The following is a 17609-nucleotide window of genomic DNA, read 5'->3' as shown; positions in this document are numbered from 1 at the left end:
AAGCCTCAACCTCCTAGGCTCAAGTGATCCTCCTGGCTGAACCTCCCCGTAGCTGGGACCTCAGGAATGTACCACCATGCCTGGCAAATTTTTTGATTTTTTGTACAGATGGGGTCTTGCCATGTTGCCCAGGCTGGTCTAGAACTGGGCTCAAGCAGATCTTTTGCTTTGGCCTACCACAGTGCTGGGATTACAGGCATTAGCCACCGCACCCAGCCTTCAACTGGATTTTTTAAAAGGAGCTTTATACTGTTATTCCCAAGAACATCTCAAAAAAAAAAAAAAAAAGCAGGAGAGATATCTAAGCAAATACAAAAAAGAAAAACAATGTCGGAAGACTTGTCCCTTCAGATATTAAATATTTAAATGTATTATAAAACACCAATAATGGTCAGGTGTGGTGGCTCACGCCTGCAATTCCAGTACTTTGAGAGACCGAGGTGGACAGATCACAAGGTCAAGAGATTGAGGCCATACTGGCCAACATGGTGAAACCCCGTCTCTACTAAAAATACAAAAATTAGCTGGGCGTCGTGGCCCATGCCTGTAGTCCCAGCTACTCAGGAGGCTGAGGCAGAAGAATCACTTGAACGCAGGAGGTAGAGGTTGCAATGAGCTGAGATCACGCCACTGCACTCCAGCCAGGCAACAGAGTGAAACTCCATCTAAAAAAAAAAAAAAAAAAAAAGTAATTAAAATTTAGCTGTGCTGGCCCCAGAGAGATAGCCAGTGGGGTGGAATAGAATAGATAGCCCCTTACCATAAATGGAAAGCAAATACATGCAAGGAATCATCACAAATCCATTTTTAATTTCTTTTACAAAGTTTGGGTAATTGCCTAAATAATTGGGGGTTGGGGAGGGTAGATGAAACTTTACCTCACTGTTTACTATATTAAATTCCAGGTGAATCAAAGATCCTTGAAACTATAAAGTATTCGAAGAAAATATCAATGAACAGTAACTGATCACTAGTTGGAGAACGACTTTCCAAGCATAAAAACAAAGAAATTACAAAGGAAAAATCGATTCAAATTACCTAAACACATGGATTTATTCTGTGACACATATACACAGTGGTTAATTTTTTTTTTTTTTTTGAGATGAAATTTTTGCACTGTAACCCAGGCGGGAGTACAATGGTATGATCTCAGCTCACTGCAGCCTTCAATCCTAGCTTCGAGCGATTCTCCCACCTCAGCCTCCAGAGTAGCTGAGGTTACAAGTGCCTGCTACCATACCCAGCTAATCTTTTTATTTTTAGTAGAGACAAAGTTTCACCGTGTTGGCCAGGCTGGTCTCAAACTCTTGGCCTCAAGTGATCCACCCATCTCGGCCTCCCAAAGTGCTAAGATTACTGGCATGAGCCACGGCACCTGGCCGACAGTGGTTAAGCTATGATTCTCTTGTACATTTGTTACATTTCTGGAGGGCAGTTAGGCAGTAACTTAAGGTGTACACTCATGCTTTCAAATCTCACTTCTAGGAATTTATCCTAAGGAAATCATCAGACTAGTCAGATTTATAAATGAGAATATTAGGCATGCTGCTTATAATATTCAATAATTCAAAATCTAAGTGTTTTTCAACAAATATACTCTTAAATAAATTATAGTCCATTCAGCCATAAAATATAATGTTGATCAGTGGTTCCTAACTTTGGAGATCATTGAACACTGTAAGAACCTGAGGAAGCTCCAGAATTGAAGCTCTTGGATTCTCGTTAGTATATATTGCTATGGGAAGATGACCATACTATGGACAAAAAGCTATATGTATAATAATTTTTAAAAATTGTCACGTTGGCTAGGTACAGTGGCTCACACCTATACTTCCAGCACCTTGGGAGGCTGAGGCGGGCAAAGCACCTGAGGTTAGGAATTCTAGACCAATCTAGACAACATGGCGAAACCCCATCTCCACTAAAAATATAAAAATTAGTCAGGCGTGGTTGTGCATGCTTATAATCCCAGCTAGTTGGGAGGCGGAGGCACAAGAATTGGTTGAAACCGGGAGGCGTAGGCTGTCGTGAGCCAAGATCCTGCCACTGCATTCCAGCCTGGGTAACAGACAAGACAAGACTCTGCCTCAAAAATAAAATAAAGATAAAAGTTGTCATGTATGGAAAGAAGCCTGACTACTACATACCAGTATGTTAGTGATGATTATCTCTAAATAGTTGTTATCTTTTTTATTTTTTTTTTTATATTTTTGCAGTGAGTGTGTATTATTTTTATAATCAGAAGAATTAAAAGATGTTTTTGCCGGCCAGCCATAGTGGCTCACACCTGTAATCCCAGCATTTTGGGAGGCCAGGGTGGGCAGATCTTGAGGTCAGGAGTTCGAGACCAACCTGACCAACATGGTGAAACCCCGTTTCAACTAAAAATACAAAAATTAGCTGGGCGTGGTGGCACGCACCTGTAATCCTGGCTACTCAGGATGTTGTGGCAAGAGAATCTCTTGAACCCCAAGGCAGAAATTGCAGTGAGCTGAGATTGTGCCACTGCACTCCAGCCTGGGCAACAGAGCAGGACTCCATCTCAAAATAAAATAAAATATATTTTTTAAAATAAAGGAGCATTTAGAAAACAACAGAAAATTAATAGAAGGAAATAAGCTAGGGAAACTATTAGCCGCCTCTGTGACATAAAAATAATAGCTTTTACAGGTCAGAGTGGTTCCTAACTCCAAGTAGACCAAAAAAAAAACAAGGGTCAACCCGTATGAATAGATAGTTCATCAGAGAAATGACACCAATAGCGAATTAAAAGATACAAAAACACTCAATTTCACTAGTAATCAAGTAAGTGAAAAATCCAGATTTTTTTTTTTACCCCATCAAGAGGTTTTAAAAATGTGTGGTGCTCACTGTTGATGAAAGGGCACCAAGAAGGACCTGCTGATACATTAGTTGTTGGACAGCAATTTGGCAGTAATATCAGGAGCCTTAAATCAAGTTTTTTCTTTTTGCTATGGTACTTTGATTTGTAGTCCAGTCTAAGAAAATCACCAAATATTAGCATCCTCTTAAAACCGTTCCTTATTAATAGCATTATTGAGGTATGATTGACATGCAGGAAACTGCATATAATATGTACAATTTTATAAAAATCAAGATAGGAAACATATCTGCCACCTGCTCCCCACTACCCCCAGAGTTTTCTCTCATCCCTTTGTAATCACTCCCTCCTCCCCTCACGCTCCTTCCCCAAGCAACCACTGGTCTACTGTCTGTTACTGTGGATTGGCATGCAGTTTTTTAGATTTTTATGTAAATATGGAATATAAATGTAGAGAAAAGGACATTCAGGATGTACTTTTCTTTTTGAGATGTATCCATGCCGTGGTGTGTCTCACTCCTTTTAGCGTTTACTCCTTGGTTTTCTTTTTTGGTTATCTAGACCTGCAGATGTTCACTTCCTTTTAGTGCTAAGTTACATCCCATTGTACATTGTCCATTCACTGTTGATGGACATTTACCAACACGTCTTTTTAGGAAAAATGAGAGACCCTTGGCCGGGCATGGTGGCTCACACCTGTAATCCCAGCACTTTGGGAGGCCTAGGCGGGCGGATCATGAGGTTAGGAGATCAAGACCATCCTGGCCAACATGGTGAAACCCCTGCTAAAAAAAACAAAATGAAGACTTAGGTTAACAGAAAAACTTGTACACAATGTTCATAGCAGCTTTATTTGTAGTAGCCACAAATGGTATCAACTCATTTGTCCTTCAACAGATGGATGGTGAAACTATGGTACATTCATACCATGGGCTACTTCTCAGCAATAAAAAGGGGGAAATTATTGATACAGGAAACAACTTGGATGAATCTCCAGAGAGTGCTGAATGCAAAAGCCCATTCCAAAAGGATATATGTTGTGCAATTTATATAACATTTATATTGCATTTTGTTTTCTTTATTTTTTTGAGACGGAGTCTCAGTTTGTCGCCTAAGCTGGAGTGCGGTGGTGGGATCTTGGCTCACCGCAACTTCTGCCTCCCGAGTTCAAGCGATTCTCCTGCCTCAGCCTCCCGAGTAGCTGGGATTACAGGCATCTGGTACTATGCTGGCTAATTTTTGTATTTTTATTAGAGACAGGGTTTCACCATGTTGGCCAGGCTGGTCTCGAACTCCATACCTCAGGTGATCCACCCACCTCGGCCTCCCAAAGTACTGAGGTTATAGGTATGAGCCACCATATCCGGCCTAACAGCATTCTTGGGAAAAAAAAAAATTGGCTGGATGTGGTGGCTTATGCCTATAATCCCAGCACTTTGGGAGGCTGAGTCAGGTGGATCACCTGAAATCAGAAGTTGGAGACCAGCCTGGCCAACATGGCAGAACCCTATCTCTACTGAAAAAAACAAAAATTAGCAGGCATGGTGGCATACGCCTGTAATCCCAGCTAGCTAGGAGGGTGAGGCAGGAGAATCCCTTGAATCGGGGCAGAGTCGGGGGCGGAGATCATGCCACTGCACTGCAGCCTGGGCAACAGGAGTGAAACATCATTTTAAAAAGGAAAAATAAAAAAATGTTTTTTTAGAAATGCAGGACAAATTAGTGGCTATCAGAAGCTAAGGACTGTGGAAAGGGGAGGGAGGTAAAAGGATTCTTGCAATGTTGGAATTGTTCAGTGTTTTGATATTGGAGGTAAATATACGAAAACCGACACAGGTGATAAAATTGTGTAGAACACAAGGATACAAGTAAAACAAGAAATCTGAGACTCAGTGGATTGTATAGGAAGTCAGCATCCTGGCTGTGATATTATACTGTAGTTTATATAGAATGTCACCATTGCGGGAAACTAGGCAAAGGCCTGAGAGGGATCTCTGTATTTACAATTTCTTACAGTGGCACGTGAGTATAAACAATCATCTCAATACCAATTTCGATTTGAAAAGAAAGGATAAGAAAAGCTCTGAAGGCAGAGGCCTCTGCTGAACTGGCAGCTGGTTCCATGCTTGAGCTGTGGCTCGGGGTGGTTTGCTCAGAAGCCCCCGGGGCTGTTGCTCACCTTGCTTCTGTCCCTTGTTCCTGCAGCACGTGCTCCACATCCGCATCGATGGCTCCACCTCCTCAGCTGAGCGCGAGGACCTATGCCAGCAGTTCCAGCTGTCGCCAAGGCATGCCGTGGCCGTGCTGTCCATCACCGCCGCCAATATGGGCCTCACCTTCTCCTCTGCTGACCTGGTGGTGTTCGCTGAGCTGTTTTGGAACCCAGGGGTAAGAGACGCAGAAGACTTGGATCGCCTCAGGGATGCTTGTGGCTGTGGACAGGAAGCAGCCAGTGTCAGTTGTGGAAAGTGTGGTTTCCTTTTTACCCATTCATTACACTTCCCGCAAGTCAGTTTTCGCTTTTTTTAAGCACTTCTATGTTGATTGGCTAGTTTCTTCTTTTTTTTGAGACAGAGTCTCTTGTAACCCAGGCTTGGAGTGCACTGGTGTGATCTCAGCTCACTGTAACCTCCGCCTCCTGGGTTCAAGTGATTCTCCTGCCTCAGCCTCTGCAGTACTTGGGATTACAGGCATGCACTGCCACGCCTGGCTAACTTTTGTATTTTTAGTAGAGATGGGGTTTCACCATATTGACCAGGCTAGTCTCAAACTCCTGACCTCAAGTGATCCACCTGCCTCGGCCTCCCAAAGTGCTAGGATTACAGCCCAGGTGATTGGCTAGTTTCTAGATTTTCACAGCAACCTGTAGGATGATCGACTCCATTTTATCAACGGGAAGGTTAAGGTCTTCCAGGGCTAGAAGGAATCTTAGACCTCATGTCTCACAGGAGGAAGTTGGGACACCAAGAGCTCAAGAGGTGAGCCAAGACTGCACCTCCATAACTGAAGCAGGGCACGCGGTGGCACCAGGTTGCAGCCCAGGCCTCTGGCGTTCCAGCCTGTGCCCCCTTTAGTAGCCATCATTGTGAGCTGCTTTAGCAGTGGGGCCTCACGCAGAGTGACAGTGGTGGAGGGTCCCTGGACACCACCATTGGCCTCACCTCACCAACTGAGGGCAGACATAAGACATCTGTTTGAACGGATAAATTTTTCTGGTAATATCCAGAAAGAAGTTATATCCCCTTTAATATATTATGGCTTTTGTTGGCTACACATGAGGGACTCCATTAATAATGGGTACACCTCAAAGGTGATGCTATTTTATAATAGAAATAATGCTCTTGATGTTAGGTAGCTTTTTTCCTTTCTTTTCTTTTTTGAGACAGGCTCTTGCTCTGTCACCCAGGCTGGATGGCAGGGACTTACGGGCTCACTGCAGCCTTGATTTCCTGAGCTCAGGTGATCCTCCCCCCTCAGCCTTCTGAGTAGCGGGGGACTACAGGTGCACACCTCAGTGCCTAATTTTTTGTATTTTTTGTAGAGATGGAGTTTTGTCACGTTGCCCAAGCTGGTCTAGAACTCCTAGGCTCAAGCAATCTGCCTGCCTCAGCCTCTCAAAATGCTGGGATTACAGGCATGAGCCAACGCACCCAGCCTTTATTTATTATACAGCTTACCACTATATTAAACCACCACTCTATGCCCAAATCATGGATAGCCTTTCCCTTGTGTGTAATGTTTTTATTTATTTCGAAGATAACTTTTTTTCTTTTTTCTTTTCTTTTTGTTTGAGATTTAGTTTCATTCTGTCACCCTGGCGGGAGTGCAGTGGCGCAATCTTGGCTCACTGCAACCTCCCCCTCCTGGGTTCAAGTGATTCTTCTACCTCAGCCTCCCGAATAGCTGGGACTACAGGCATGTGCCACCACACCCAGCTAAGTTTTGAAATTTTAGTTGAGATGGGGTTTCACCATACTGACCAGGCTGGTCTCGAACTCCTGACCTCATGATCTGCCCAATTCGGCCTCCCAAAGTGCTGGGATTACAGGCATGAGCCACTGAGCTCAGCCCAATAACTTTGTTTTTCACACAGAGAAGCAGTGGAAGTGTGCGGGCCTCCGTGCCCATCCCGTCCCATGCAGCCTACGCCCCTTCATTCGCAGCGCCTGGCTCAGTGCCCAGCACTGAACAGCCAGTTCTCCAACCAGGGCTGTTTTGGGTTCTCTCTTTTGTTAAAATGGCAGTCACTGGTAGGTCTGAGATAGTGAAGCGCAGGTTATTTCTAGGTCTGAGGCAGTGAAGTGCTTTGAGCAGGGAGGGTGGTGTGGGGCTGAAAACGCTGTAGAGAGGGTACCTGCTAAGGTGGGTGGGACTGCTTCAGGCCTTCACCTGGCTGTCTCGATTCCTGGACACACAGGTGCTGATCCAGGCCGAGGACCGCGTGCACCGCATTGGACAGACCAGCTCTGTGGGCATTCACTACGTCGTGGCGAAGGGCACAGCTGATGACTACCTTTGGTATGGCTTGGCTGGGTGGCCTGGCAGTTGGAGTTGAGCGAGGGTGGAAACTGATGATATGTGTACTTTGCTCCCAAAGTGCTTCTGCTTTTGCTAAGGAAGATCTTAAAGGATCTGTAGAAAATGGACTTGCAATGCCCTCCTGCTTTCATCATGACCATATTTGGCCTCCCTCACTAGCATTCACTGGCGGCTTACAGGGTGCCTAAGGAATCCTCTAGGAATAAGGGGTTTTGCCTCCTTTCCTGCTGCTCTGAGACAGGGAGAGGTACCAATTGTGACAAAATGTAGATGGAATTTAGTTTGCAAAACACTGTGTTCCCAGCCGTGAAGGCATTTGTTAGGATGGTGACAGTCGTCTTTTACGTTTTATCATGTGTGTTTATCTGGTGGGCTGCTGGCGGACCACAGGGAGAAAATGGCTTACCCTAGACCATGTAGTGTACTTCATTAGCAGAACTGGAGTAAGATTTTCAACCCTGGGGGTTTCTGTCTATTACCTAAGCGAAAACTCTCAAAAAGCTTCCCCTCCTCTCCCCTTCCTGATATTAAATGTCTTGATTGTCTCATTAGTTTCCACTGCCTTCTCTGTTTCCAGCCTTATGACTAAGGAGGCTTCCCTTTGCAATGTGTGTGGGTCACTCCTGCTTCCCTCTGTTTAGTGGATTTGTTAATCGGGCAGCTCATAACACCACCAGATTCAAAATGGTGTTGTAATGAGGCATTTATTTCCTACACATCTTCCATTAGAAAGAATATTGGACCAGATGATAGTCTTAGCCCTAAATTGGAGGTTTTACAAATGAGAGAGGGCAAATATTTCAAGATGGGTGTTTGTGCCTTGAGAGAGGCAATGATGAGAAACTGTAAACAAGCCATGGTCCCATAGGAACAAGGAGGGTGGCCTCGTTTTCATCAGTCTGGTGTTTCTGTAAAGGTTGTATTCACTGGAGCTCATTTCTCCCCAACAGGCCCATGATTCAAGAGAAGATTAAAGTTCTGGGGGAAGCCGGGCTTTCTGAGACCAATTTTTCAGAAATGACAGAAGCCACTGATTACCTCTACAAGGTAATGCCAGCACATGGCTCTTCGCCCCTGGAGCAGAGGGAGGCATTAAGCCGTCTGCCAAGTCTTTGGGTCTTGAGTAGGAGGATGTGAATCACTCCTAGGGACCTCCCACAGCCCTGGAGCTGAAAACAATGGCCTGCAGTCATTCTCAGCTCAACCCATGCGTGCATCCCTTTATGGGGAAGTGATGGCATTAGCTCCTACAGCTTCTGACATCCCCACACAGGTTCCGAATGCTGCCTCTTCCATCAGGCCATTAGAAACTGACAAAACTCCCCATGGCAAATGTTGAATTGTTTCAAAAAGTACATAGCAACACCACACAGAGGGCTAACACAGGAATGCGTCCCCAGCACAGAATGGGGAGTGTTTCAGATACAGTACTGGCTTCATATATATTCCCGTCTGTCATTTTATTTTATTCTCAGTGTCTCTCCACTTTCTAGAGGGGTAAACTGAGACATGGCCGTGCAATAGGCTTGCACAAAGTCACAGGGCATGTGAAGCCAGCCCCAGGGAGAAGGCTTCCTGGCTGAGCCCAGCATTCCTCCTGTGACCCCAGACCCTTCTTGTAAAGGAGTATAAGAGGATGCTGAACATCCCTCTGTGACCAGGAAGGCCTTGACAAAGGTGTTGAGGGGAAAGCTGTTGCCTCTGAGCAGGACAGTCCTGGGCCCACCATGCCTGCCTGGCCCCACCGTGCCTGCCTGGCCCCACCGTGCCTGCCTGGCCCCAGTGCTCCAGCCCAGTGGCTGCACGGCCTCTTCCTCCCCCATTTCAGTGAAACACAGTGAAGGGAGCAAGAGACCCAGAGCCTTCCGAAGGCTTGTTTTCCTTCACCAGCTTGGATTGCTGGCCAGAAGTGAAAACTAGGAGAATGGTCTCCTGGAGCACATCATGGCTGAATTGTTTCTGCCAGGGGAATTTGAACCAGGTCTGAGCCTCATGCAGAAAGGTAGCCTTATGGTAGCTTATGAGGAAAGTGAAGCACCTTCTCCTTCCTGTGAAATCACCATCAGAAGTTGAGTTAGGCCAAGTTTGGTGGTGCAGACCTGTAGTCCCAGCTACTCGAAAGGCCAAGGCGAGGATCACTTAAGCCTAGGAGGTTGAGGCTGTTGGCAGCCATGATGGTCACTGTACTTCAGACTGGGCAACACAGCAAGACCCTGTCTCTTAAAAAAATAATAATAATAATAAATAAGTTGAGTTAAATCCTATCGTTGACACCAAGACTTGTGACTCTGTAGATCTGTTCACTCACTTACATTTATTTGCTAAATATTGGGATAAATAAGACTCAGATCATATTTTTAAATGCAGACTGTATATTATCCTTTCAGACATAAATAGTTAATAAGCCAATTTTAAAACAACCTTATTTTAAAGGTTTTTAAAGAACTCTCCAGTTCAGTGGAACGGTAAATACAGTAACAAAGCCTAGGTTACTATATGCCTTTTGAAAAGAAAGAGCCTGACCAGGCATGGTGGCTCAAGCCTCTAATCCCAGGCTGAGGCAGGCAGATGGCTTGAGCCCAGGAGTTTGAGACCAGCCTGGACAACATGGTGAAACCCCCATCTCTACAAAAAATACAAAACTTAGCTGGCATGGTGGCACATGCCTGTATTCTTAGTTACTCAGGAGGCTGAGGCAGGAGGATTGCCTGAACCAGGGAGGCAGAGGTTGCAGTGAGCCAAGGTCACACCACTGCATTTCAGCCCAGGCAACAGAGCTAGACCTTGTCTCAAAAAAGAAAAGCAAGAGGCTGTTTTTAAAGGATTCTCACTTGAACTCATTTATTCCTCCTTGCCTTTTTCTACCTCTAGTTATGAATTTCTAACTAAAATATACATACAAAGTAATATAAATGAGTTTTATCAATATTTATTTTGATTAATAACTATCAGTTTATTTTTAAATTAAGATGGGGCTGGAAATTCTATCAACTACTAGAAAAAGAAAATGTTGCTTCCAATATAGGAGAAAAAAGCAGAAGAGATTATATCTCACTGAGATAGCCTTCTGTCTGAGAGGGGAAATGAAATATTAATCCCATCTTGGAACTCACTTCCAATTAATTATGCATGCCCCAAGTTAGCATACAGTGTTGCCATCATCATAATCAAATGCACATTAGCAGCTTTTTCTACTTGGAATAGGCTGCCTTACCAGGCAGCATCTCCTTGACATTGTAGTCATTCAGAAAGAGGTCGACGAGGGCATCCTGCAGGAGGACATGTGGGTTATGTGGGGGTCAGCCTTGATGATCTTTAATATCATTTCCCTCTCTGCAAGGCTGGGATTCTGAAAGGCTAGGATATTTTGGGTGCAGGTTAACTGAATAATCTGGAGTTCTTACATGACAGGTTGTCATGATCAATTCACAACGAACTCCACCTATGTGGAGGGATTCGGTTAAGGAATAGTGAGGGACGGTGGCCAGGTGGGTTGAGACCTAATTATATAAAGGCCTGAAAAGCAAGGAAAGCAACTTTAGAATTGATGATGTAGGCACAGGGGAGCCCAAAGACATGACAGAAAAAGAATCTTTAAAGGAGAGCCTCAGGGGGAAATCAGCTGGCAAAGATCTGTGGGCTGTTTGAAACGGGAAGCAGCCTGAGTCGGGAAGTGCAGTGGAGCTGTTGCAAATCCATGCAGTACCAAGTGCTGGCCCAGGTCAAGATGGTGCCTGGAAAGAGAGAGGAGGGAAATGCATGAGCTGAGGACTCAGTATGCCTGGATGATTTCCACATGGGAGACGATGAGAATGCAGGTAGACTATAAAATAGGCTTATGGGAAAAGAAGCTGATTTGGGAGTATAGGAGTGAAATGAGAGACCATTTAATTTTTTTTTTTTTTTTTTTTTTTTGAGACAGGGTCTCACTCTGTCACCCAGGCTGGAGTGCAGTGGCGCTATTCTGGCTCACTGCAACCTCCACCTCCCAGGCTCAAGTGATCCCCCTATCTCAGCCTCCCGAGTTGCTGGGACTACAGGTGCACACCACCATACCCAGCTAATTCTTTGTATTTTTGGTAGAGATGGGGTTTTGCCATGTTGCCCAGGCTGGTCTTGAATTTCTGAGCTTAGATGATCCACCCGCCTCAGCCTCCCAAAGTGCTGGGATTACAGGCGTGAGCCTCCATGCCCAGCCTTATTTTTATTTATTTATTGTTTTTGAGACAGAGTCTCTCTGTTGCCCATGCTGGAGTGCAGTGGTGTGATCATGGCTCACTGCAACCTCTGCCTCGCAGGTTGAAGTGATTCTTGTGCCTCAGCCTCCCAAGTAGCTGGGACTACAGGTGCACACCACCATGTCTGGCTAATTTTTTGTATTTTTAATAGAGATGGGGTTTCACCATGTTGGCCAGACTTGTCTTGAATTCCTGAGCTTAGTTGATCCACTGGCCTCGGCCTTCCAAAGTGCTGGGATTACAGGTGTGAGCCTCTGTGCCTGGCCTTATTTTTATTTATTTATTTATTTTTGAGACAGAGTTTCACTCTCGCCTAGGCTGGAATGCAGTGGTGTGATCATGACTCACTGCAACCTCTGCCTTGTGGGTTCAAGTGATTCTTGTGCCTCAGCCTCCCAAGTAGCTGGGACTACAGGTACACATCACCCTGTCTGGCTCATTTTTTGTATTTTTAGTAGAGATAGGGTCTCCCAATGTTGGCCAGGCTGGTCTTGAACTCTCGACCTCAGGTGATCTACCCGCCTCGGCCTTCTGCAGTGCTGGGATTACAGGCGTGATCCACTGTGCCCAGCCAAGAGATCATTTGATTTTAAACAAATTTAGTTTTATGAAACTGTGGGATGTCAGTGGAGATACGGAAATATACCTCTGGATTAAAAAAATGGTCAGGGCTGGAAATTTAGGTGTAGGAAAGATCAGGAGGGGGTGATAGTGATCATGTATTGTAGTTGTATCCGCTGGGCATGGTTTTAACACTATACTATTGTCATCAGTGGACAGATGCAGTTGGTGGTATTTTGATCATTTGTAATTTAAGGTAATCAGAACAGGTACACATGCCTACTTATGAATATGTTAAATGTGTGTGTTTTTTCAACCATTTTGAAAATTAGGTATAAGCCATGGCTGAACACAGAGATTTGGAAATCTAGGGGGCTGAGCAGATGGTGGCTCACACCTGTAATCCCAGCATTTTGGGAAGCTGAGGTGGGCAGATTGTTTGAGCTCAAGAGTTTGAGACCAGCCTGGGCAACATAGTGAGATCCCATCTCTTACAAATTTTTTTAAATAAAAGTAAATTTTAAAATAGAGATTCATAAGTTGAATTATACCTTAACTGACCCTTCAGTAGAGAAAGGCTTTTGAGGAAGTGAGGTCCTGGGTGCTATTTCAGTACTGAACTAGTGATTTGGAAAGTTTGAAAGGAGGAAACGTTTCCAATGTAAATTATAGTGAGAGAGCAGCCTCTTTGTTGCACTCACAACTGTTTCTTTTTCCTAACCCTGTAAGTGCAGAGACAGTAAGATGTCAGACACTAAATAATGAAGCTGCTTTAGTGATGGTTTGCTAAGATGATGTACATTCACCATCGTGTAACTCCCTGATGCCATAAAATGTGTGGTATCTCATCTTTATATTCTCCCATCAGCCACAGTGGAGGAGAGTCAGTGTTGGAGCCTGGGTTCTTCCTTTTATCTCTTCTTTCTTTCATATAGGACCCAAAACAGCAGCAGATCTATGACCTATTCCAGAAGTCCTTTGAGGAAGAAGGAAATGATATGGAGCTCCTGGAAGCAGCAGAGTCCTTTGACCCAGGAAGTGCTTCAGGAACATCTGGAAGTAGTTCCCAGGACATGGGAGACACCCTGGATGAAAGCTCATTGACAGCCTGTACACAGAAGAAGAAGAGATTTGAATTTTTTGATAACTGGGACAGCTTTACCTCTCCCCTGTAAAAGGGGCAAAAAGAAAAAAAATAATAATAAAAAGCATTTTAAAATAATGGAATGAAAATAAAATCACGTATTTTGTTTTTAAACTTTTTGCACTTCTCTTGCCATTAGAGCAGTGCTGTGCCTGTGTCCAGGCTCAGCAGGAGACCAGGCCAAGTATCAGCTTTCCATTCCCGTGTCATCATGTGTGGGCTTGCTCGGGGTCTCAACCTCCGATCTTCTGGCTGAGGGATGGAGACAGTGAGTCATAGTGGTGGGTAATTCATGTTCTCTAAATAATGAGGTCCTTCCTACACAGTCCCCAAAATCTAGAATTTTACAATTTAGTGACTCAACAAATATTTATAGGGCACCTAATTTGTGCAGGCACTGTCCTAGGTGCTGGCAGTCATTCATACAGTGAGACAAAGCACGAAGCTTTGCACAATTTACACAGTGGGAGAGGCGATGGTTGTAAGTTCTCTTTTCCAATCAAACTCTTTATGAACACTAAAATTTGAATTTTATTAATTTTAATGTATCAAAAATTATTCTTTTGATTTTTTTTCTGCCATTAAAAAAAAAATGGTGAAACCATTCCTTGTTCACCAGCTGTACAGAAACAGACAACGGGTTGGAAGTTGCCCCCTGCCTGTAGTTTGCCAACCCCTGGTTTAGAGCAGCATGGTTCAATAGCAATGTAAGGCAAGCTGCATATGCGATTGTAACTTTTCTAACAGTTAGACTAAAGATCAGTAATATATTTAACCCAATATATTCCATATATTTCAACTTATAAATAATACTTTAAAATTTTGAGAAATTTCACATTCTTGGGCTGAGTGCAGTGGCTCATACCTGTAATCCCAACACTTTGGGAGGCCAAAGTGAGCAGATCATTTGAGGTCAGGAGTTCGAGACTAGCTTGGCCAACATGGAGAAACTCCCATGTCTACTAAAAATACAAAAATTAGCCAGGCATGGTGGCATGCATCTGTAACCAGCTACTTAGGAGGCTAAAGTACAAGAATCGCTTGAACCTGGGAGGTGGAGGTTACATTGCAGTGAGCCAAGATCATTGCACTCTAGCCTAGGCAACAGAGCAAGACTCTGTCTCTGTCTCAAAAAAAAATAATAATAATAATTTACATTCTCTTTTCTAGACTAAGTCTGAAACAACATACTTGACACAGGCAGCATCTGTTTGGACTAGCCACAGGTTTCACATGCTCAGTAGCCATAGGAGGCTGGTGGCTCCTGTGTTGAGCAGCTTCGGTTTAGAGAGTGATAAGGGAGTAGAATGCCACGTGGGGAAGAACAATAGTTGAGAATGTTGAGAAGAGGGACAGAATCATGCAGAGCTCACAGGCCACAGTGAGCAATCTGTGGGTTTAATTCTGAGTATGAATGGAAGCCACCAAATGGCTTTGAGCAGACATATGAGGCAATCTAATTAAATATAAATCAGATTGCTTCATAATGTCTTTTTAAAAAGAGATGCAGCATCTCCCTGTGTTGCCCAGACTGGTCTCAAATTCCTGGCCTCAAGTGATCTTATTGCCTGGGCCTCCCAAAGTGCTGGGACTACAAGTGTGAGCCACTGCACCCAGCCCCTTGGCCCCTTTTCATTTTTAGAAAATATAATTGGCCGGGCATGGTGGCTCATACCTGTAGTCTCAGCAGTTTGGGAGGCCGAGGTGGGTGGATCACGTGAGGTCAGGAGTTCAAGACCAGCCTGGCCAACATGGTGAAACCCTGTCTTAAAAAGAAAAAAATATATAATCAAGCCCAACATAGTGATACCCTGTCTCTAATTAATAAAAAGATTTAAACTATTTCATGCTAATGCTTGTTCAGAAAATGCAGCAGGAAAGGTGGGCAGAGGGAAGGCTTAGGTAGGAAGCTATGGAGCTACTCCAGCTATCCATGGGGTTGGTGCTGGGGTGTGGCTGAGTGTGGGTCGAACCACCAAGGAGATGGGAAGTGGGTAGGTTCTGGATGTATTCGAAAGGGAGCGATGGAAGGATGTGTGTAGACAGATTGACCATGGAACATTTTTTGGAAGAGAGGCTGGGACTTTGGTATTTGCCTGAGCAAAGTGGTAGGAGAAGAAAGAGTGGGAAGGGGAGGTTGGGGAGCTGGGAAAATCAAGGGTTTGGTTAAGGGCTTGTTGAATTTGAGATGGCTGGGAGATAATCTAACAAACTTGGAGACACCGCACCCAGCTCCCCTTCAAGGAGGGACTTGCCCAGCTTCGGGGAGTGAGGTTGGCAGATGGCTTCCACCTGGCCACAACTGCAGGGCTGGTCTTGGTCTACAGAAAGCCACATTGTCTGAGGTCACACCCTTCTTAAGGCAGCTTGCATCCATGACTGAGCAAGGCAGGGCACAACGGCTGGGTGGCGTTGGCCTGATGCGGGGCACCTCTGATGGCTGGTATTCGCTGCAGAGCTCCTGCTCCCTTCCTGCTGCTCCCTGCTGGATTGCCTAAGGTTCTCGAAGGTCTGTGTCCCAGTTCACCTCTCCCTATGCCAAACAGGCTTCCAGCCCCTTCCTTTCACAGGTGTTTATCCCTAATAGATATCTTATGCCCCAAACTCTGTCTCCGTGTCTGTTTCTGGAAAACCCCCACAATCTGACAAGATCCAAGTGGAGCTGTTCAACAGGCAGTTGGATGTGCAAGTCTTCGGACTGTGGAAAGGTCAGAGCAAGAGCTGTGGATTCTGCCCTAGCATGGGCTGAATGAGGTCGCTGAGGGGTAAGAGTGGTCCGACCGACCCCCACAAACTGCAACATAGAGAAGATGACCGAGCAGGGAAGTAAATGAGGAAGAAAACCAGAATGTGTGTCCAGGAACGGGAGGGTTTTTTTTTTTTTTTTTTTTTTGAGACAGTCTTGCTCTGCTGCCCAGGCTGGAATGCAGTGGCACGATCTCGGTGCACTGCAACCTCCACCTCCAGGCAATTCTTCTGCCTTTGCCTCCCCAGTAGCTGGGATTACAGGCGCCTGCCACCACACCCAGCTAATTTTGTATTTTTAGTAGAGACGGGGTTTCACCATGCTGGGCAGGCTGGTTTCAAACTCCTGACCTCAAGTGATTCACCTGCCTTGGCCTCCCAAAGTACTGGGATTACAAGCATTAGCCCCCATGCCCAGCCAGAAATGGAGTTTTTAAAAGTATTTCAACAAGGAAGGAGTTGCTGCTCTAATTGGCCATACAGAAAGACAGTGGGCCAGATGTACGTTAGATTTTAGTTATCCCAATTTTCACAACAGCAATGAAAGATGCCTAATTGGTGTGGTGTCCTGGTGTGTGGATTTGTTAGACTTAAATCGTTTTCACTATTCAGTACTTACTAGGTGCTAGGCACTGGACTAAGTTCTTCACATAGATTGTCACACTTAATGCAATCTTGGAGGAAGGTAGTGATATTTTGATTGTGCAGATGGAGAAACTGAGCCAAGAAATGTTACAAATGGCTCGAGTCCAGCTAAAATGTGGCAGAGCAGAACCTGCAGCCAGGCCACCCCACCCCTAGAGCCCACCCATAGGTGTGCTGTTCCCCAGCGGGAGGCCCAGTGGTGCCTTGGTGGTCTGTTAGCTGAGTTTGGTACCTGGCTCCCTTTCTGAAGGGCGTGGCCCTGGCTATAAGTCAGTCCCTGCAGTCTACCAGCTGGCTCTCTGCAACAGAGAACAGGAAGATACTGGAAGGCACTACTTTCTTTTCTGTTTGTTTGTTTGCTCTGTTGCCCAGCCCAAGTGGTATCTTGTTTCCTGACTAATCCTGGCTGATTTCTGCCTCTAGGGCTGGCATTAAGGAAGCCTGTAAGAGGCAGCAAAGGATCCTGTTAGTCTTGATCCACTTGTGCTTGAATTAATCACGTCTTTTTCCTTCTTGGCTTCAGTGCAGTGGCATGATCTCGGCTCACTGCAACCTCTGCCTCCTGGATTCAAGCAATTCTCCTGCGTCAGCCTCCTGAGTAGCTGGGATTACCACCACCACGCCTGGCTAATTTTTGTATTTTTAGTAGAGATAGAGTTTCATCATGTTGGTCAGGCTGGTCTCAAATTCCTGACCTTGTTTGTGATCCACCCACCTTGGCCTCCCAAAGTGCTGGGATTACAGGCACTACAGGTGGCTCAGGCCACCATGCCCTGCCTGGTACTCATAGTTAAAACCACTATTCACCAGTCATGGCGGCTCAAGCCTGTAATCCCAGCACTTTGGGAGGCCGAGGCGGGTGGATCACGAGGTTGAGAGATCGAGACCATCCTGG

The 17609-nt window shown here is 45.1% G+C and overlaps 1 protein-coding gene across 3 annotated transcripts in view; it reads left to right on the top strand.

Annotated features, from left to right (window-relative positions):
* SMARCAL1 (SNF2 related chromatin remodeling annealing helicase 1) overlaps nucleotides 1-13407 on the top strand; it is a 70384-nt gene extending 56977 nt beyond the window's left edge. For all 3 annotated transcript variants that reach the window (XM_074399056.1, XM_074399054.1, XM_074399055.1), the window contains exons 15-18: nucleotides 5048-5230; nucleotides 7260-7360; nucleotides 8332-8428; nucleotides 13116-13407. In XM_074399056.1, coding sequence (XP_074255157.1) covers nucleotides 5048-5230; nucleotides 7260-7360; nucleotides 8332-8428; nucleotides 13116-13355 — 621 coding nt within the window. In that variant the 3' untranslated portion in view covers nucleotides 13356-13407. The remainder of the gene's footprint in view (nucleotides 1-5047; nucleotides 5231-7259; nucleotides 7361-8331; nucleotides 8429-13115) is intronic.
* The last annotated feature ends 4202 nt before the right edge of the window (nucleotides 13408-17609 follow it).

The sequence above is a fragment of the Saimiri boliviensis genome, chromosome 5 (assembly GCF_048565385.1).
Source record: "Saimiri boliviensis isolate mSaiBol1 chromosome 5, mSaiBol1.pri, whole genome shotgun sequence".
NCBI lineage: Eukaryota > Metazoa > Chordata > Mammalia > Primates > Cebidae > Saimiri > Saimiri boliviensis.
This window is presented reverse-complemented; position numbering and strand designations above follow the sequence as displayed.